Source organism: Mustela nigripes, chromosome 4, assembly GCF_022355385.1.
Source record: "Mustela nigripes isolate SB6536 chromosome 4, MUSNIG.SB6536, whole genome shotgun sequence".
Lineage (NCBI taxonomy): Eukaryota > Metazoa > Chordata > Mammalia > Carnivora > Mustelidae > Mustela > Mustela nigripes.
Window position 1 is genome coordinate 17,482,674 of NC_081560.1, and position 21,388 is coordinate 17,504,061.

Below are 21,388 nucleotides of genomic sequence, written 5' to 3' on the forward strand. Positions count from 1 at the left end.
AATTGTGAACTTCAGAAATCTTAGGAATTTCAGTAGACACATAACTGTACAAGGATTTGCTGGATAGGTAGCAAAATACGTTGGTTATGAATACAAGCTTGAAGAGGAACTTATACTCCATAAAGGCATTTTATTGGCACTAAACAGTCAAAAGCTATCACTGGCTTTGCTCACAATGGCCAGCCTCTAGTGAACCACTAAAGACAAAACAACAAACAGAACAGCATCACTTTTAGGAAAGAAGATACAGAGTAGACATTCCAAAAATGTTTGTTCAATGAAATCTGATGGTTGAGAGAGTGATATTGATATCTGATTACTTCTGGAGGCTGCAAAACCTGGGTGTGCTTTGTGTTGCATCTAGACTTCGGAACCACTTATTCAGATTCCTTAGAACATGAGTCACAGCTTTCCTCTTGGTTGTTCTGCGACTTTCAGCGTTGGCTCCCCTCTCCACTGCGCGATCAGACCTTCTCTTCTGTCTTCTTTATCTCCGAACTCTGGAAACCTCAGCTCTTGACATTCACTTATTTCTTCAGTACTATCCCCCCAAAACACTCTCACCATTTTTAGAATGTCACCTAATAATGCTCTTCTTAACCTCTAGTTTCTCATTTGTGATACTCATAAATAAATATGTAAATACATAAATGAATATACGTACATGTGTGTGAATGTGTGTACGTCTTCCCCTAAAACACAGACACACAATTCAGAAAGTCTTTCAAGGGCAACTAGTAATTATAAAAGTTTTTTTTCTTTTTTGGTGAAACCAAAATCTATTTCCCATTTATACTTCTTGTGAAATATGTGAAGGCAGTTACCACTTGTCTAGTAACTTCTAGAGGTTGATGAAGCTTCCTTAGGTCTTCCAGCCATTCTACGGTTAGCATGGATCCTAGTTCTCTCTACATGCCTAGTCTAGTTCTCCTCTACATGTATTTTGATTGGACAGTGAATGCTTTTCTTAAAATATAAAGCTCACACTTTAATAATCCTGATGTGGTCAGAAAATAGATCTATTTTTCATTAAAACTGTTCTTATTCTGTATATTTATAAATTCCTTTACAGTTTACAGAGTCCTTTTATAAAACCATCCTATGGGGTAGATATTACCCCCATTTTGTAAGTGACTGAGGCTCAGAGTGGTATCACTTGAGGTTTGCCCATTGTCCTACAATAGCTAATGTAGATATTGCATATCTGTTTACCTGGTCTTAATGTTACCATTTTACAAATTCCATTACCCATTTGTCATATTAGATATAAGCCTGTTGAGTAATACCACTAGACCCCTTTTTCACATGTATTACTGGTTAGATTTCTTTCATACTGTACTTTCCTAATACATTAAAAAAAATCTGAATATATATATACCTCTTCATGCTTCAATTTGATGAGGTTAGGGTATACTGTTTGTGTATCACATCTTACAAGTTTGTCTTATGAAAGAGCTATGTGATTGTAAAGAGATAGATAAATGTAAAGAGATTGATAAAGAGATAGATAAACATTATTAGCATTTGTGTGAAGAGTTCAATGATTTTTAATTGAGTAGCTGTAATTTTAATTATGGATTCTGTCATCTCTAGAGTTGGCTTCCGCTTGCATATTTAAATTAACTTTGTAGGTTTTGCTGAGCTTGATAAAAATTACAGAGTCAAAGATAAAGGAAGCAGTATCACAGAAACTTACTCATTTTTGTAATTTTATTTAAATTCCAGTTAACTTACAGTGTGATATTCATTTCAGGTGTGTAATGTAGTGATTCATCACTTCCATACATCACCCAGTCCTCATCACAAGTGCACTCCTTAGTCCCCGTCACCCATTTAACTCATCTCGCCAGCCCATCTCTCTTCTATTGGTGACCATCAGTTTGTTCTCTATAGTTAGGAGTCTGTTTCTTGTTTTGTCTCTCTCTTTCTTTTTTCCTTTTGCTCATTTGTTTTGCTTCTTAAATTCCACATATCAGTGAAATCGTATGGTATTTGTCTTTGACTTATTTCACTTAGCATAACGTTCTAGCTCCATCCATGTCTTTGCAAATGGCAAGATTTTATTATACTTATACCACGTCTTCTTTACCCATTTGTCATTCAGTGGACGCTTAGGCTGCTTCCATATCTTGGCTGTTGTAGATAATGCTGCTATATATCCTTTGGGTAAATACTCAGCAGTGTGACTGCTAGATGGTAGGGTAGTTCTATTTTTAACTTTTTGAGGAAACTTGATACTGTTTTCCACAGTGGCTGTACCAGTTTGCATTCCCCTAACAGTGCAGGAGTTTCCTTTTTCTCCACCTCTTCGCCAACACCTGTTGTTTCTTTTTGTGTTTTTGATTTTAGCCATTCTGACAGGTGTGAAGTGGTATCTGATTAACATTTCCCTGATGATGAGTGATGTTAAGCTTCTTCTGTTGGCCATCTGTATGTCTTCTTTAGAAAAATGTCTGTTCATGTCTTCTGCCCATTTTTTAATTGGGTTATTTGGTTTTTGGTTGTTGAGTTTCGTAAGTTCCCTATGAATTTTGGTTAATAATCCTTCATAATGTCTGTTACTTGCAAATATCTTCTCCCATTCTGTAGATTGCCTTTTTGTTTTGTTGATTACTTCCTTTGCTGTGCAGAAGCTTTTTATTTTGATGTAGTCCCAACAGTTTATTTTTGCTTTTGTTTCCATTGCCTCAGGAGTTATATCGAGAAGGAAGTTGCTATGGCTGATATCAAAGAAGTTACTGCCTGTGCTCTCTTCTAGGATTTTTATGGATTCAGGTTTCAGAGGTCTTTAATCCATTTTGAATTTATTTGTGTGTTTTGTATAAGAATGTGGCCCAGTTTCATCTTTTGTTTGTTGCTGTCCAGTTTTCCCAACACCATTTGAATAGATGGTCTTTTTTCCATTGGCTATTCTTTCCAGCTTTGTCAAAGATTAATTAACCAGGGGCGCCTGGGTGGCTCAGTTGGTTAAAGCCTCTGCCTTCGGCTCAGGTCATGGTCCCAGGGTCCTGGGATCGAGCCCCACATTGGGCGCTCTGCTCAGCAGGGAGCCTGCTTCTTCCTCACTGTCTGCCTGCTTCTCCACCTGCTTGTGATCTCTGTCTGTCAAATAACATCTTAAAAAAAAAAAAAAGATTAATTAACCATATAATGTTGGGTTCATTCCTGGGTTTTCTATTCTGTTCTATTGATGTGTGTGTCCATTTTTGTGCCAGTACCATACTTTGTGGTTACTGTAGCTTTGTAATTATAACTTGAAGTCAGAATTGTGACACCTCCAGCTTTGCTCTCCTTTTTCAGGATTGCTTTGGCTATTCGGGGTCTTCTGTGGTTCCATACAAATTTTAAGAGTGTTTGTTCTAGCTCTGAGAAAAATGCTGTTGGTATTTTGATAGGGATCAAATTAAATATGTAGATTGCTTTGGGTAATATAGACATTTTAACAATATTTGTTTTTCTAGTCTATGAACATGGAATATCTTTGCATTTCTTTATTTCATCTTCAGTTTCTTTTCATTAGTGTTTCATAGTTTTCAGAGTATAGATTTTTTTCACTCTTTGGTTAGGTTTATCCCTAGATATCTTACCGGTTTTGGTGAGTATCACAGAAACTTTTAAGCTGACACATAGTACCTTAAATTCCGTAAAAATTCATCTAAACACTGCTGTTACCCAATGCTACACTTTACATCCTATTCCAAAAGATTACCATCAGACTTATCAGAACCTGCTCAATTGAAGATATAGTATACTTAGGATATCCCAGAAAGCCCATCCAGAGAATAAATTATTTTGATATGTCTGTTTCTTTGTAGAAATACATTTTGGCTCTCATTGATCACTCTTTTCCATTTGTTTTATGGAGCTGATGTGTCAGTGGGATAGGCAAGTAGCTGGTTTCAGAGTCTTGAATTTGGGCAGGCAGCAGAGGAAAGGAAAGGACTGTGATGTCAAGAAAGAGGACATTTCCAGTGGATAACAATTGTCAAGAGAAGCTTCATGACTACCTGTTCCACTTCAGTATTAAATTTAACTTCCTGTGTAATTCAAATGGAAGGGAGCTAAGGTTCTAGACAAAACGCTGCATATTATTTTCCATGAAAAATGCCCCAGATGCAAGCAATAGAGCCAGCAGTCCTTGCTAAGCCTGTCACTCATTTCTGAAGAAATCATCTAGCTCCTAATCCATTTCAGATTTTCCCAAGAACTAATTACAAGCGTGTAGCTTCTAGAGTCTGCCATTTTCTCCTTTTCCAGCACTTATCTTAAAAGTGGTTTTGTGATCACATCTGCAAGGATTAATTCCCTGAAATAGAGTTCATTTTGCACCTAAAGATTTAAAACTCATTTAAATTGAGTGGATGTTCTTTTACTGTCTTTTGCACCTTTACTGACAGCTCTCTCCACATTGCTTCCTCTGTCCATTCTGGTTTGAGGATCATGCTCTTTTTATAAAGAAGATGGAAGAAAGTCAAATGAAGACGGAACTGCATAGGCCTGCCTTCTCTTGGGGCTTAGCATTATGACACCAGGCTGCACAGTGGCTTTTCTAAATTTTCTCCTATTCCAAACTTAGCTTTTTCTTGCCTTCAACATTGTCCACAAGCTTCAGATCAATATGTGTTCTGATTTTAGTCCTCAAGGATTATGACACTCTTACAGGTAGGTTTGTGTTTTTTTTTAACCTCCATCCATCTTTTCTAAATGTTATTTCTTTAGATTTCTCCCCAGTTTCTTTTCTTTGTTAAGAATCATTTATTCTTGCGTAATTAGAAGTCATAGTTTAGCATCTTCTGTGGTCTATGAATCACTGTCTCCTATAACTATGGGACCACCCTGAATCATAGTTTTGTTATTGTTGATGAGGTTTTTTTTACACCTTTTTTGGAAAGCTGTTTTTCTCCAAAAATCTGGAAATAGATGTTCAGTGCTCTTTGTTTAGGAAACATTATATACCTGTTGAGATCCAGGTTTGGGAACTGTTCACAATACATGAAGAGGATTAAATCAAGGTCCCTTTTCCTGGAGGAGCTCATAGTCTAGTAGACAAAAGCTAACACATAAACAAGTATTTGTAATGCACTGTGGTAATTGCAGAAATAGCCAGGATACCTGCCATCCAAGGGCTCCAATCTAAGTCATTCCCATTTCTTGCTTCTGTAAATCCTAAAATTATGCCACAAACTCTTAGGCTTCTGTTATGTTTGCAACAGCCAAACAGTTCTTTTTTGGTCAGAAGTCCAGGATAAAAGTTTCCCTTCTTGTTTCCACCTTGGGGAAGGGAGATGTCAGCAAGTCACTTTTGCTAGGGTTATCTTCTTCTAGCGGATTCAGACCTCAGAGATTTAGGGTGGCTGACAACCCCCATGTCTGTGTACTTTTGTTGTTTGTCATGGTGAAACCATATTCTGGTGACTTCTATATGCTCCCATGGATAATAAGCGCCCCCCCCCAGTTGTCTTTGGGTCACCTCACAGTGCTTTGTTCATAGTGCTCAGTTTTGTGTTCACTGGAATGCTTTCCTTTGCACTTCCAATTTCGGATTTTATAGATGTCTTTTATTTGATTTTTGCACCTCGCGTCCTTTAGCTCTGTTGCTTCTGTATTCTGGTTCAGGTTCCATCTATTCAAGTCTGTAATGCTTCTGAGATGTACTTATCTTTCGCATTAACTTTTCAGTGTACTTTTCTCTCACAGTCTATATAGCTTTATATATAGACATCTTTTCATAAGTATTTTTCCATTTTTAAAAAACAGATTCTGCTTCCTTAGATCCTTCATAAGACAGACATCTGGATGTTTTTCTGGTTCTCATTGGATGATCTGTTTCTCCCCTAAAACAGACTTGTAGGAACATTCTAGAAGAAAAAGGTACATATGCAAACAAAACAAAACAAAACTATATTTTGAAATACTTCTGCTATATTTTAGATCAGCTACCTCTGCTACTCTCTTTTCTGTATGGAATGCCCATGTCCTCTTCAATATCAGCTTCTCGAGTTACCACTTAAACTGCAGGCAGAATGGCAGAACAGTTCATTTTCTTCTTTATGCCCAAAGGACTTTGTTCATACCAGAAGAGCATTTAGTATCACTCAAGCATTCCTTATTTAATTTTGGTGCATTGGATTTTAAAAAAGTGTACACACATCTCAAACACTATTGAAAACATTATCATTATAGTGGCTCTTTTCCCTCCGTTTGCATGCAGACAAGCCTTTTGGCACCCTCAAACATAGCTGATTCCTGCTTCCAGAAAGATTTTTGTGTCTTTGGAAAGAACGATTTGACTCATAGCATTATACAAATATGAATTAAATAGGCTTTTTAGGGGAAAGTGATTTTTCAGGTCTTCTCAAGCTGGATCTTTGATTCAGTAGATATCTTGAGGCACAAGATACACCCGCACAGGCCTTGCAGTAGAGTTTGAGAGATGTGAGTAAGGGTGAGCAGCAAACTTAGTGGGGTCATCCAGTTTGCTGCCCAGTGGGTATGGTTTGGGCCACAAGTACTGTTCTAGAATGATCTGAGTGGAAAAGAAAAGACTTCAACTTTTGGAATATTGAATAAAAATTAATTAGAAGAAATCAGAAAAGCATTCTAGAGAGGGGGGAATAAAAGCACGAAGTTAAGGCAGAGTCCAGGAAGCCCAGGCCATATTTAGCTGACCCTCATGGCCTCTCTTTTCCTGTTTATGTCAGTTCAACCTTCTATTAGTAAAGACAAATTTTGGTTGTTTTTTGTTACTACTTTTTTTCAAGTTCTTCTCACAGCTTTTTTTTTTTTTTTCCACTTGGGTTCTTAGAGTTTTTAACTTAGTTTAATTTCTATTTTCAAATCTATTAAGTCCTAAACATTTTGGGTCCCAGTAAATCTGCTCTGTAGTACTGGCCTGTCTTGATTTATAATAAGCATAATACTAGAAATTTGAGTGTCATTTCTTTTTGTTTTAAGTAGAATAACATTTTTTAATAAACCTGAAGGAATTTGTTCACAAGACATTTTTCCAGCAAATTTTAGTTTATAAATTGAAATTATTTCTGAGGCTAACCTAAAAAGTACAGCATGCCAATACGATAAAGCTTGCTTTTGAGTTCTGGTAGGAGAAATTTTGTATGCTCTTTAAAGTTTGGTTTAACATCTAAGGACAAACATAATTCATTTATATTTGAGTTGCTTAGAGATATGTTGTTGAAGTTTGGAGAAGGTTTAGGGTTTCTTAAAATCCTGTGCTGTTGGAAATGCACTCCATCCAAAACTGACAGGAAATCGTATATATAATGAGGTGGGGTAGGGGAGATGCTATAGAGAGGGGTACAGACTGAGACAGGATGACTGTCCTAAAAATGCACAAATATTTGAGAGTCTTAACTGGCAAGGAGTAACCATAATGGGAACTAAATTTCAAACGCACAGCGGCTCATACCAAGAAAGATTTGTTTCACTAAGTAACCTAGCCACTGGAGGGAGCCTTTGACTTTGAACTATCCAGGACAGTGGTAAAGGCAAGGAAGATAAAAGCTTTTGGAAAACAAGATCAGGTTGCCAACTGAAACTTTGAGGAGTAACCATTAGACAAGGCTTAGAAACTGAGGAGCAGAATAAACTCTTCTAGACATATTTGGGACTACTGCCCAGTTGGGAAGGGTTTGAGCACTGATAGAAATTTAACTTGAAACTCAAGAGGCCTCTGTCCTAGGGACTGCAGATTAGAATGGAGTGGCCTACAGCTGAACATGTGGGCCCGTCGTACCTAGCAAACATGAAAGTAGAGAAATTGGTGGTTTATGAATTTAGCTGTATCTGGTCTGTTTAGTTAATAAGGCCTATGTGTTTGTCGCTAAAAGACCTTGCAGAGATGGTGCCAAAAAGTAGGTAGAGGAGGGCATCCAAGAGGAGACAGAAAAGCCTGACTGGATGGTACAGATTGTGTTAGAGGAAGCAAATACTTGGGATGGCCTTTTGTTTTCAGGGTCCCCTTATGTGCGATTTACCTCCCGATGTTGTCATTACACACAAGTCTGGCTTCACACTGAGCAGCAGGTACTGTTTTCCATGGCCCCGTGGTCTGTGGCACAGATGAGAGCAGGATGGAGGAGGCTGTGCTGTCCCAGGGCCCGTCCCGCAGCTTCACCCCCAGGGGCTCCTGAGATGGTTTTGCAGTCTGAAACCAATTTGCAAATCACTCTTTCAGGGGAAGCTTTTATGCAGACTAGAAAAACCCATTCGCTTGTCACCAGTGACAACTTACAAAGAGCAGGTTTTCCCACAATTTTGCTATCATCAGTAGCAAAGTTTTGCATTTCATAATGATGAACACATTGCAGTTCATCTGAGGAACAGAAAGGAGAGAAACCCACTTAGCTGCTGTAATGCTGTGTGTTCTTGTGTAAGCCGTTCATCTGCTCCTGCTTTAGGATTTTCTGTCAAAGATCTGATGTCAGAATACAGCTTAATTTTATCTTCTAATACAGTTGACCCTTAAACAATGCAGGAGTTTGAGGCACAGAAAAGAGAAGATATATTTAATATAAATAATTGAAATACATTTCATAGTGCTGTACTGGAAAATATCCACATGGAAATGAACCTGTGCAGTTCAAGCCCATGTTGTGTCAGGGTCAACTGTGGAGCGAGCCATTGCTTAGAAAACGTGTCTTCCTCTATACATCCTACTTAGTAGTTGGACTAGCCTAGTGTTGTGGGCGTTTGAGGCTCAGGGTGTCCATGGAGTAAGTAAAACCACTCTGTGAATGAATGATTGCTCCTGTCCTTTTACCCCCCATTCCCAGACATTTCCACATGTCTGCCTCCCTGGCATCTCTTTTTACGAAACTCTACTAAACTTTTCATTTATCAATCACATGCAAGCCGGTGGCATTTCCTCTGTTGCTCATTCAGACTTCAGTTGATGAACTTCTCCTATATTTACTTTGTCTTACTGTCTCAATTTTAAACTCCTTGAGAACAGGAGACAGAGTTGAAGTTGTTCCCTTGGTACACTGTACGCCTTCAGTAAATAGTTGCTTTGACTTTGATTTTGGCAGTTTTTATACATACATTTAAAAATTTTTGTTGTTACTAAAAAACAAATTTGTCAACTTGCTTCCTGTGCTGTGACCAACATGTTATAGACAGGCTATTCGGTAAAGGGCAAGCTGGCCGAATTTTAGACATAATTTCTTCCCTGTGGTGTTCTGATCCAGGGAAACTGAAAGTGTACTGATGATTCTTACCCAGCGGCAAATATGAATGTGATATCTGGCACCTTTGAAGGTATTTTGAATTTCATGTCTTTGAGTTCTATGCTGAAAAATAAAGCTACTACAAACAACTTGGCCTGCTTTCCTGCCCTCAAATTATTTAGACCCGAAAATAGTATTTTGTTGTAGATATCTGAAAATTATAAATTAAAATTGGGTTTTTTTTTAGCATTATAAAACATTTAAACATTATTTGCAATCCTTTAAAAATATACAGTTCTGGGATGCCTGGGTGGCTCAGTCAGTTAAGCCACTGCTTCCAGCTCATGTCATGATCCCAGGATCCTGGGATTAAGCCCCAAATCGGGCTCCCTGCTCAGTGAGGAGTCTGTTTTTCCTTCTGCCCCTCCTGCTGCTTGTCCTCTCTCTCCTCCTCTCTCTCTGTCAAATAAATAAAGTCTTAAGGAAAAAATACTCAGCTCTTCCTGAATATATTATGCTACAAATAATTAAATACTTTAAAAATCGAAATCGTATCATGTCTAACATAAAATATGTTTGGTAACTTGATTTTCATTGTGCTTTGCTTGTGGAAAGTTTAAGGAGATTTCCTAGATCTTATTTGTCTTTGCAGTATTTTGGTGGTAGCAAGGCTTATATTTGAATCAACTACATAGTCCCTCTGTGAAGATGCTGAGTGTTACCCCTACATTCCCTAGGAGAAGACTGTACGGAGCCAGTTTCTGGCAAGTGAGGGGTCCTCTGCCTTGGCCTTTTGGAAAGTTTAGTGTCTATTCAGTATTGAATACTGATAAAAAACAATTATTAGGTGCTTATCAAATAATAAATGGACTCCAGATTGCTTTTCTCTTCTCTCTTTTTATCCCTACAAGAGACTAAAGCAGATGTTACTCCTACTTACGAAATAGGGCCCTGGGATATTGAGAGACTTACTTAGATACCTTAGATTGTAATAATTACCAGTGTAGAGCTAACTTATACAGTCCATCTGCAATTTTCAGCCCAGTATTTTTTCCATTAGGCCCACTGACTTGTACATTCTGAATTGCACCCCAGTATGAAGTCCTGTATCAAGAAAGGGAAATGAAGTTGCATCAAGTTGAGTCCAGTGATCAAAGTTCTGGTACTATCTTAAGGGGAAATACATATTTGAGTGGGATTTTTCAGAGCCCTAGATACAAAAAAAAAAAACGGACTTCCTTTGTGTTAGTGGTTCTCAGCGAGAGATCATTTTGGCTCCCTCAGCAGTCACTTGGCAATGTCTGGAGACATTTTTGATTGTCAGAACTGGGGTTTGTGAGCTCCTGGCATCTGGTGGGTGGAGGCCAGAGATGCTACCAGACATCCTGTAATGCATAGAGCAACCCCCCCCCCCACCCAGAGCAATGAATTATGTAGTCCAAAATCCTCGGTAGTGTTGAGGTTAATAACCCATGCTGTTGGGTATTACAAGGATTGGATTACCAGAAGCCCTTGTTGCCAGAACAAATTTGAGTCAGAGGCAATGGGGGAAGGGGAGGTAAAGAAGGTGATTTTGAGTATGGCTGGACTGAGAGAGCTGTTTTGATGGAGGTAGGCTTTAGTTAATTTCACTTCATTTGCCCTTCCTTTGTGCCAATGCTTGGCAGAGCCACAGTGGAGAAAGCTGAAGAACATTTCTCCTCTTGTTCTAAGCTACTTGGAATTAGTGTTCCCATTCCAAGAGCTCAAGATGTCAGTCCCATTTCCCTATGACACTCGCAGTTTCACTGCAAACCAGTCATCCATTCTGTCAGGGTCCCAAGATGTCTAGGTACATGACTTTGTTTTTTAGCAAGATTGTAAGAATTATAAACTAGCTAATTGATTTCTCAAGGTATCTTATAATCGTAGTTCACGTGGGATGATCTGAGTTTCTCACTGTTTCTGTATCATGTGCCATATGTGAGTTTATTTGGCCAACATAGAGTTGACCCTTAAGCAACTTGGGGTTAGGGGCACTGACCCCCTGCCCAGCAAAAATCCACATAAAACTTTTGACTCCCCAAAACCTTAACTACTAATAGCCTACCATTGACCGGGGTGCCTTACCAATAACTTAAACAGTCAACTAACACATATTTTGTATATGTATTCTTACAAAAAGTTAAGCTAGAGAAAAGAAAATGCTACTAAGAAAATCATAAGGAAGAGAAAGTACATAAGCAGGACTGTACTATATTAACCGGAAAAAAAAGTCCCTGTACGTTGACCCACACAGCTCAAATCTGTGTTGTTTAAGAGTCAGCTGTACTCTTGACTTGATTTCATTAGTCTAAAATCAGAGAAACATCCTTTTAAAAAATGTTTTGGTTTTTAGAGTGTTTTAAGTTTATAGCAAAACTGAGTGGAAATTGCAGAGTTCCTATATATCCCCTCCCTGTGCCCAAGTGTCTTTTGACTTCATTGCAATACTAATTTTCAAATAAACTTTATACAAATGCAGATATTATTATGTTAATGCAAAATTAGGGGTTCCTTAGTTCCAGTTCTCACCAAATATAAAGCAAAAGTAGGGAGAAAATTGTATTACTACGTTATGCGGTATTTTCTTCTTCTTGATTCCATGGAAAAGAGGGACTCAAATCATCTGCATAGGCGTCTTATTGACTTGGGCTACTTAGTTCAATGGCATTGATCTTCCTCAGAATTTTCCCTTGTAGTTATACATCATCTTTTTATATCGGGGGATTTCATTTCCTTGCTGAGAAGCTTTCCTTGTTTAGAGTTCAGTCTCTGGCTGATGGAAAACCATTTTAAGTTATTTGGTCCAACAGTTTGACCACTTTAAAGGTTCAAACATGCATAGCCACCAAACCTTCCTGTAATCGACAGTGTTTTGGAACTTTGTGGTGTGATCTTGTTAGTGTCTCATGCAGTTGGATGATTGCACTGTTGATCAGAAACCAGCCCCCCAAGCCCCCTGACTTGAGTGCCGAGTCCAGTTTGTTCCTTCAGTCAAAATATATCTCTATCCTGCTAATCATGGCCCGTGGGTATACTGTCATGTTGCCGTGTTTCTTTTTTGCTTCCTTTTAGTCATGGATCTTATAGACTCCTGGGTTTTCCCTTAAATATTTGGCCCATTAAAAAGTCAGCTGATAGTCTGTACCATGTAGATCAAGAGAGAGAGCTTGGTGGTATTAAAAAAACAACTCAGATAAGGTCTGGGTTCAAGTCCTTGTTATACCAATGATGTGACCTTGAGCAAATTATTCTGGAGTGTGTTTCTTTATCTGTTAAATGGAGAGGATTCTCTCTGCTCTGCCTACCTCACAACGTGAGGGTCAAATGAAATAATAATTGACTATGAGGGGGCCTTGCGAATTGTACAACTCAATGCACATGTAAAGTGGGATGCAGACAGAAGGATGAGCCTTAGGAAACTGCACTGAAAGGAAAGTGGGTTTGAAGAATTTATTTGCCCTTATCTTGGCTTGTCTGTATGGCATAGATGGCCTCTTCTTCATCTTAGTAATTCAGGGATGACTTTTGTTGGGTTTGATTGTAGCTTGTTTTTTTCTTTTTATAAATAAGGTCAGTAGGGTTAAATGCTTCACTTACTGAAATATGATACCATTTGGCATAGAACAGTAATTGGTGCAAAGCAGAATTAGAAAATTCTGAATTCACCAAATAGCATAGACCGCCTGATAGAGTATCATCATCGTCGTCGTCATCGTCATCATCATCCGTGCTGATTGCTAATCAATTCTCTATGCTCTTCTCAAAAACCTCAGTGATAGTTTGACCTACATTCCTATTTCCCATAAAACAACTACTCCGGTAGCCCTGCTTCACCTTTTCCCCTCCAACCAATCAGAGTTTGTGGATTCTGGATGGTGGTAGATCCAGTTAGTTTAGCCACAATTTATAAAAAGCCTTTTTACATTGATAGTTTCTTGTAGTGTATGACACTGTTCATAAATAGAGCCAGCGAACTAGCTGTAAGCACTCCAGGACTGGATTTTAAATGCTCAGTAGAACTGTTGGAACAGAGTAGGTAGACTGTGCTGGAAATAATCCCATCTGAAAGGTAGCTCAGCCCCTGCCTGCTCGGCCTTGATGACTACGGAAATACACTCTTTTCAAATTCAAAAAGCCTATTTGTTCCTGCCTTTCTCCTCTGAAATGCATTACCAGTTTTATCATCAGGAAGAACTTAATTATTTGTCCTTTTCTGTTGGCTTATGTTTACTCTTCATAAAATGACTTTTCTTCCATTTAACGGGCTCAGAAATGAGCTCCTATATTGAACTTCGCAGGCTTGATAGCGTAAATCAGCTCAGCCGGCTAAACGCCTCAGTGACTCAAACTTCATAATGTAGCTGGAACTTAGTTGTGCTCCGGAGCAAGGAGTCTTTTTAATCCGGATTATTGATTTACAAGTGCAAGATGGTGAAGTGTCTGTAAGGAAGGACAAGACGCTCCCTCTCCCGATCCTTGAGCAAGTCTTTCCTCGCTGATTTCAGGGGCTCCCAGCTCACGAGCAAAATCCTAACCACGTTTATCTTGCTAGGACAACCCATCTTAAGTGCTCAGTAAAGAAAGAATAATTCTTCTCCCGCTTAACCACTAAAGAACAACATATGTTTCTAACGTCAGCTTTTTATTTTTTTTTTTTTTTATCTTTCATTTTTTTGTTGGTAAATCTCCCAGACAACAGCAGTTCTGTAGAGAGTTTAAATATGAAGGAATGGCAGGACGGGCTAAGGGCACTTCTACCCAACATTAACATCAACTTTGGTGGACTGCCCAATTCCTCCTCCCCCTCCAACGCCAACCACAGTGCACCAACGTCCAACCCTGCCACCACCGACAGCCTGAGTTGGGACAGCCCTGGCAGCTGGACAGACCCAGCCATCATCACAGGTAACTTTCTCACTCCTTCAGCTCCACTGACTGCCATCCGTTCGGTTTTTAGCACCGATGAGATTAAAAAAGAACAGGTCTCTTCGATACTAACTTCTTCTCACCAAGCCACAAACGTGGCGTGGCCGGTTTTGTGGTCTGGGGTCGTGCAGTCTTGGTTAACTCTGGCGGCCTTGTTGTATAAGGCACTTGGCACCTAGGTTGGTTCTTTGGGTGCAAGGAGGTGCTCACGTCTGATAACGTGTGTGTATTTTTCAGGTCTCAAAGTACAAAAGTATCTAATTTATCCTTTTAAAGGAACATACTCCACTCTTTAAAATAAAGCTCTCTATTATAAGGCTCTCTTGTGTACGTATCCCTGTCAGAGAAGGAGAAGCGCAATTGGGGAATGATGGCGTACAACTCTGGGGACTTGCGGACAGTGGGGGATGGTGTCTGTGTAGTGGAAGAGGGGACACGGGTTTCTGTCACAACGAATCGTCCTTGGGGGGCGGAGGATCAAAAGGAACGTGAGATTAAAAAGGTCTTATTTGGAAGGAGTTGAAGACTGTAATTTTTCTGTTTCTTTATGGGTAAACTAATCATACCTTAAAAATTCTCTGTTGGATGGCTTTCTGGTTCTTTCTGCCCAGACTCACCATTTCCCCCTCTTGTTTTCTTTTCTCTCCTCAGGTATTCCAGCAACTTCAGGAAACAGTTTAGACTCTCTTCAAGATGACAATCCTCCACACTGGCTAAAATCCCTTCAGGCCCTCACAGAGATGGACGGCCCCAGTGCTGCTCCGTCACAGACCCACCACAGCGCCCCCTTCAGCACACAGATCCCTCTGCACAGAGCCAGTTGGAATCCCTACCCCCCTCCTTCAAACCCTTCCAGCTTCCACTCCCCACCCCCAGGCTTTCAGACAGCCTTCAGACCCCCCAGCAAAACCCCCACAGATTTACTACAGAGTTCAACACTGGACCGCCATTAGGGAAAGAGGAGAAACCATTAGAAAATGCAGGATTTGTCGCACCCTCTTTTCTCCCCCTCAGCCCGCCCACCGCTCCCTTCTCATCTCTTACGTTCTGAAGAATCCAGTTCCTGATCAATTTTTTTTCTCCCCGCCCCCCAGATGCGATGCGATCACAGGGTCATTACCATCTTCTTCTTTTTTTTTTTTTAATCGTAAAAGTTTCTGTTGATCCAGCATTTGAGTGACACTGTTGAATGTTTCCTGAAAAATGCCTTTTTTAAGGAGGGGAAAAAAAAAAATCAAAGGGCAGTCTCAATACTTAGAAAATTACTGTCTGTCTGTTGCGCATAATAATGACATAATCTGCTTAGCAGAAAATGACGATTAATCTTTAGGAAAGGTCAAGTAAATGCATTATCAACTGCAAAAGTTTGAAAACCAGGTTAATTGAAGTGAGATTGCTAAGTGCATGGGGGAAAGCAGTGGTCCTGGCATCCATCTTGTATTCAGCTTATCACTATTGCAGGGGAAAATGCTTTTAATTTAATTCAATTTTTAATTCTTTCGGCAAGTTGATGGAGAGGACTTGATTGTGTCATTAAGCAAAAGGATTTATTGGAAGTTGATAGAAAGACAAATCGATGTGTAGTGGTAACGGGCCTATCGCTAAAGAGTTTACGAGGAGGGGAGAAGTGATTTTTTTTTAAAGGAGAAAAAAATTTGGGGCTTTAGATTTAAAGTAAATTGAAATGTTTTAAAGAAGAAAAGTATTCACAGATTTAATGCCTATGCATAACGTAAGAGCTGAAATATAAGTGATTTCTTCAGTCTTTCTCCTCTGTCAGAATCTTTTTTTCTTTTACCTTAAATTTGCCTGATTAGGGCGTTATCTCTGAGATAGCACTGCTCTGGGGCCATCTGATCACCATCAGGAGCAATTCTCTGACCTCCTTGCCTGCAGCTTTTACTTAACCCTGTAGTTTCTGGACGTTTGTGCAGTATTGAAAAGACAGGAGAAAAGAAAACAGAAACCTGGTTATAACCTGACGCTAAAACTAAAAACAAGGAAATGTACCTCTTTCTTCAGAATTAAAACTAAAATCTTAAATAAAACAGAAAACTTGATGATGACCCTTGGGTTTTCTTGTTTTTGTTTTTCCATTTTGTTGTATGTGAGTTTGAGACATTTTGTGACAGCAGTCATCAGATGTTTCCATTGGTTTTCATGTTCAACGCTAGGAAAAATGGTACAGAAGAAGAAATGAGAAAAGGAATTCATCTTCTTGTCTGTCTTGACCGTCTTGAAGATCAGCCCACCTTGTCCTCAAGAGTTCCTCTTCCTGCGGCTTTGGGTAGAAGATACCTCCCTGTGCTATCGTGTTATGTAGACCCAGCCTTTCCAGCTGAGAAGCCTCATGTGCCAGACAGGAGCAGATGAGCTGTTGGCGTGCTGAGATGTTGGTTGGCTTGGGAGGCCCGGAGGGACTAGCCGGTGTGGCATCCACGTAGCAGTGCTGTGTGTGAGGGCTGTGCTGGGGAAGAGCTTGGGAGACCACAATGTCTCTGACGAAGACATCCCACGGGCAGATCTTCTATGGCCAGCCTATTCTAGGGAGTACCTAACAGTGGGAAGATGGTCACGGCCCTGATGGGAAGAGGGTGGGGGCCAGAACGAAGCGCTCCCTACCAGATTTCTAAGATCTGCATAGTTTGCATTTCCTGGCTTGGATTACATTCCCAAGTCCAAAGCTGGAGTTTGCACCTTTTCAGCCATATCCAGTAATGGAATCATTGTCGAATGAATCAAGTTGATCTTCTAAATCATGCATTCTGTGCTTTCAGATTGATTTCTTTTTCTTACCTATACTTTGTACTTCAATTTGCTGCAAAACCCGAAATGCAACCAAAAACAATTTCAGCACGGTTATTGGAAAACATAAACAGGCTAGTCTCAAATGTCACTGCAAATAGACGTTACCTCATGAATAGTAAATTGAGTTGTTTTGTTTTGTTTTGTTTTGTTTTAATCGAAATGTTCGTGTGGGAGAGGACTAGGAACTGCAGATTCTTTTTGCCCTGTGAACTTGGCTTCGGTCTTCGGAATTTTCACATTGTACTACAAAGTGATGGGTTAACACAGAGATAATATTCAGGTAGCAGTGAATTGTAATCAAGGCTTTTGGGAAAGGGGGCCTTGAATATTCCTGAGGTATGGATATGTCAATAAAAATGTTGCTTGTTTCTGTAAAAGAAGGGAAATTCGACCTTGCAGTCTGTGCTGTGATTGTATGTATGTTCAATGAATCATATACAACGTAAATGTCATTTAAAGAATAATCATAAAACAATAAACACCTGTTGCCTACCACCCAAGTTAAACGTAGAACCTGCACTATCTTAAGGACTCCCTCCCTGCCCCTCTCCACTTACACTCCCTTTTCTCTTCTCACCGTGCACAAACAACCACTATCTCGATTCCGTGTTGACTGTTCTTTTCTTGAGAGTCTTGACACTTAACCTATGTCTCCCTGAACGATTGTTGGGAGTGGAAAAGCTGAGCTGTAAACCACAACCTAGCCGTGCAAGGAAAGGGCAGTACTGTCGTTGTTAGATCAAGGCGTTTAGGAGAAGATCAACAAAACCTTCTCTGGGTCATAGTTTGGTTTTAGCTTCCCTGATAATTCATAAAAGTCAGTTCTGGGACAGTGCACAGGGTCCCAAGTGCATCCTGGAAATCAGGGTCCACCACAGTCAGTGCACATGGAGGGGCTTGTACGTGGGTCCAGTCCTGGGTGTCTGGCAGAGACAGAGTCTCAAGAAGCAGTCTGCTGCCTTGTTTTCTGTGTGTCAGCTCAGAACACCCCACCTTGCTTCTCTCCAGTCCTCTGGAGTGCTGAAGCATAACCCATGGGATTGGGGCGTTTAACTTAGGCTGATTTATTCACCCTCTGGGGCATGGTGGACAGAACAGAAATGCCACTAAGTTTGGTCAAAATCAGATAGGCAGTCTTGATGTAAGAGTAGTGGGAATCTTAGTATTGACAGCCTTCGGTGTGTCTCTCCTGGGTCATCATTCCTGCTGCTACTATTGCCTCGCTCCTTTCTTGGGTCTCCCCCGCAACCCCCAGCAATCTTCCATATATATATTCCATCCTACTCTTTTTTTTTTTTTTGTCTTTTGTCTCTAGTTTTGGGAGGAGCAACATCCTTCACTAACTTCTTGAGAAAAGAATGGTGTGTGGGAGATAAATATTTCAGTAATTTGCATGCACGGAAATATTCTCAGTTGATAGTTTAGTGGATACAGGTTTCTAAGTTGTAGATATTTTCCCCTTCAGAACTTCACAGGCGTTAGTCTACTGGCTTCTTGCTATCGGTATTGCTGTTAAAAAGCCCAAAGCCGTTCTGGTCCCTTATGTGTAATCTTTTTTTCTCCCTCTCTGAAAGTTTATAAAAATTGTCTTCCCTGTTCTGGAATTTCACAAAGGAGTTCTTTGATATGGCTAAATTTTAATTCATTGTGCTGCACACGATGGGCATGCAGATTTTTAAGATCTAGTGACTCATGTCCTTCAGTTCCGGGAAATTTTCTTATTTCCCTAGTGAATTTCTTGCTATTATCTTCCCTCTTCTCCCTGTCTAGAAATCCCATTATTCAAGTATCAGACCCTCTGGACTTTCTCTGCTTTTTTTTTTTTTTTTTCCAATTTTCCATCTCTGTCTTTTGCTCCTCTTTCTAGGAAATTTTATTTGAATGTTACTGTTTATATTTGTAGTTTTGTGTTTGTAGAGTTGGTTTTATCTATTTGCTTTGATCTCTATCTTCCATATCAGAGACTTCTCCTATTATCTGCTCATGAATAAGACTATAATAAGCTGATAGGAAGTTTTGGAAGCATGAAGGCTTGCCAACTTTGAACTGTACTGTTGGAAGATCTGGATGGGTTTTGAGAATCTGGATGGGTGCTGGAGAATCCCTACTGTCAAGGTCTTTAGGCCTTTTCTTCTGGGCTGGTCAGTTCCATGGAGAGTCATATGATGGCTGGCCTAGAAGGTAAGGGTCTGACTGCCACAGCTGTATTGGTAGTCTCTGTATACATTATGCATCGATTCCCTTAATCCCTGTTTTGAGTTTCCTTTCCAGGGATCAAGTCTTCAGATACCTCCCCACTTAGGGGACATGTGGTTGCACCATGGTGTGGGTTGGGAAATGAATCTAGGGAGCTAACATATTGCAACAGCTTTCTCCATTGTCTTTATTTTAGCATCACTCTGCACATTTTATCTTTCATTCTAGGAGCACAGGACTATCAGTTTCCGTGTCCTTGAAGATTCTGTGGTGTAAATTGCTATGGGTCTCAGTTTCCCCAATCTCAGCTTGTGGCTTCCCAGAGCAGCTGAGTTCACTCAACCCATCTACTTTCTAGGTTGCCAGTTTTGTTCTGCTGTCTCTTCTCACTATCTCCCTGTTTTGTTTTGTTTTTTAATTCTAATTTCAGTAGGCCTTTAGGAAGAAATTAATTTAAATATGTAGGTTTAATCTACAATCTTAGTCCAGATTTGTGCTCTGATTTTATAAGTTACGAGGCATAATTTGTGAAGTGATAAGATAGGGGGAGCTTCTTGCTATTGGCCAATGAGCACTAGCCGCCATGTTGTCTATGGCTTGCTGTAAATGGCACCTGCCCACACTTCGTTTTGTTGATCTTGAAGTGGTTTCTCCAAACAGGATTTTTAACATTCTCTTTTCCGGTGAAGCTCTTGATTTATAGTCAGTAGTTTGCTTTCCAAAAGCTCATCATACTACTTAAATGGTTGAAATATTAGTCTGGATGTTAAAGGCAAGTTTTTACTGTCGTTTGGAGGGGAGGGTGTTGCAAGTCAGGTGGATGTGGGTCATTTTCTAGGCTACATTGAATTAGAACAACTCTAGAAATTGCAGAGGAGGAAAGAATACCCTATCCTTAACTGTATATGAATTGTAACTTGTGAATAGGTAATAACTGTCAACAATGTCTCTCTGCAAGGATTATGCCATGAAAGCCAATATGGAGCAGAATGCATGTAGTGCTCTCCCACACAATGGCCTGAACCCGAAGACATGGCACACACTGCACACACTATTTGAGTTTTCTAGCTAATTTTTACCAACATCGTTTGACTTAAGGTCCTTATTATATTTAGGGTATGTAAACTTTAAAAAAATTAGCTTCTATACCTTAAACATGTCAGGAAATATACCCTGTCAGTTGTAACTATTTCTACCCAAGTGGCTTATCCAAGTGAAAGATGACTCAAGTCATTAGCGTGAATTCTTTAAAAAACCAAATACTTGTTTTGTGGCAAAAAGCGGTACTCCTTTGTGCATAACACATTGCTAATTTAGTCCTGATACAGCCTCCAGATACTCAGGCAGTTTCCCCATCAGGAAGAGCTGCCTTCAAAAACACATTTCTAAAATTATTTTTGAACCAATCAATTTAAAGAAATGGATATATAATTAGAAAAATCCCCTTAAAGGGTAAAATCATTATGTTATTAGGGGTAACCCAAAAAAGTTGGGAAAGAACATTAACATCAGCCCAAATGTTTAGGGCACATCTGAAAAGAAAGAGTTGGACACTGTAAAGAATGTATGTCGCATTTGATCCATCCCTGAGGGCAACTGAGTGCGTTAGGTGGATGTCTGCTCTAAGTGTACTCATGGCACCTCCTTCCATAACATCCCTTCATCATTGAAGGAAGTAGGTATACAAGAGCAATGGAAACTAATTGGCCAAATAGAATTTGGGGGGGGCGGCGCTGGGGAATTTAAAAACCCTGGGGCTTATAAATAAGAGCATTTAAAGAGAAATACTGATCTGCAGCTTTCTTATTTTCACCTTTATTATTCGCAAAACTAAAATGCTGTTATAAAACTGCTATGCAGTCCAGAAAAGTTTTTTTTATTTCATTCCGGTAGCATGCATTCCTCAGCTTTTATCAATCTCTATAATACGCAAAAAGTGGGTGAATAAGCCCAAAGTTGGGTTTTTGTCCCGATCACAGATCTAACAGAAGAACTAGAGCTACTTGTCACCCATCCTCAGCCACATCTATCCATGACGTTGGTCATACTCCCTTTCTGTTCCAAAGCTACAAGTGCTTTGTGCAATTTCTTGCTTGTAGTTATCGAATGACTATGATAAGGTGGGATTATCTGTTTCTCCTGTAATGTTACTAAGTGGTGGTGGAAGAAAAGGGTTTGAAGAGATACTCTTTGTCCCAAATCATAGAGTGTGAGTCAAAAGTTGGTTGGGAAATAGGACGCTTGTGGAC

The 21,388-nt window shown here is 39.7% G+C and overlaps 1 protein-coding gene across 5 annotated transcripts in view; it reads left to right on the forward strand.

Moving 5' to 3' along the window:
* The window catches only part of CNOT4 (CCR4-NOT transcription complex subunit 4), a 141,256-nt gene extending 123,824 nt beyond the window's left edge, over nt 1-17,432 (forward strand). For 2 of the 5 annotated variants that reach the window (XM_059396345.1, XM_059396346.1), the window contains exons 11-12: nt 13,902-14,114; nt 14,787-15,175. In XM_059396345.1, the coding sequence (XP_059252328.1) occupies nt 13,902-14,114; nt 14,787-15,088 (515 nt within the window). In that variant the 3' untranslated portion in view covers nt 15,089-15,175. Of the gene's footprint in view, nt 1-13,901; nt 14,115-14,786; nt 15,176-16,309 lie in introns of those variants that run through there. The other 3 variants (XM_059396347.1, XM_059396348.1, XM_059396351.1) reach the window with 2 other exon arrangements.
* Nucleotides 17,433-21,388: the final 3,956 nt, after the last annotated feature.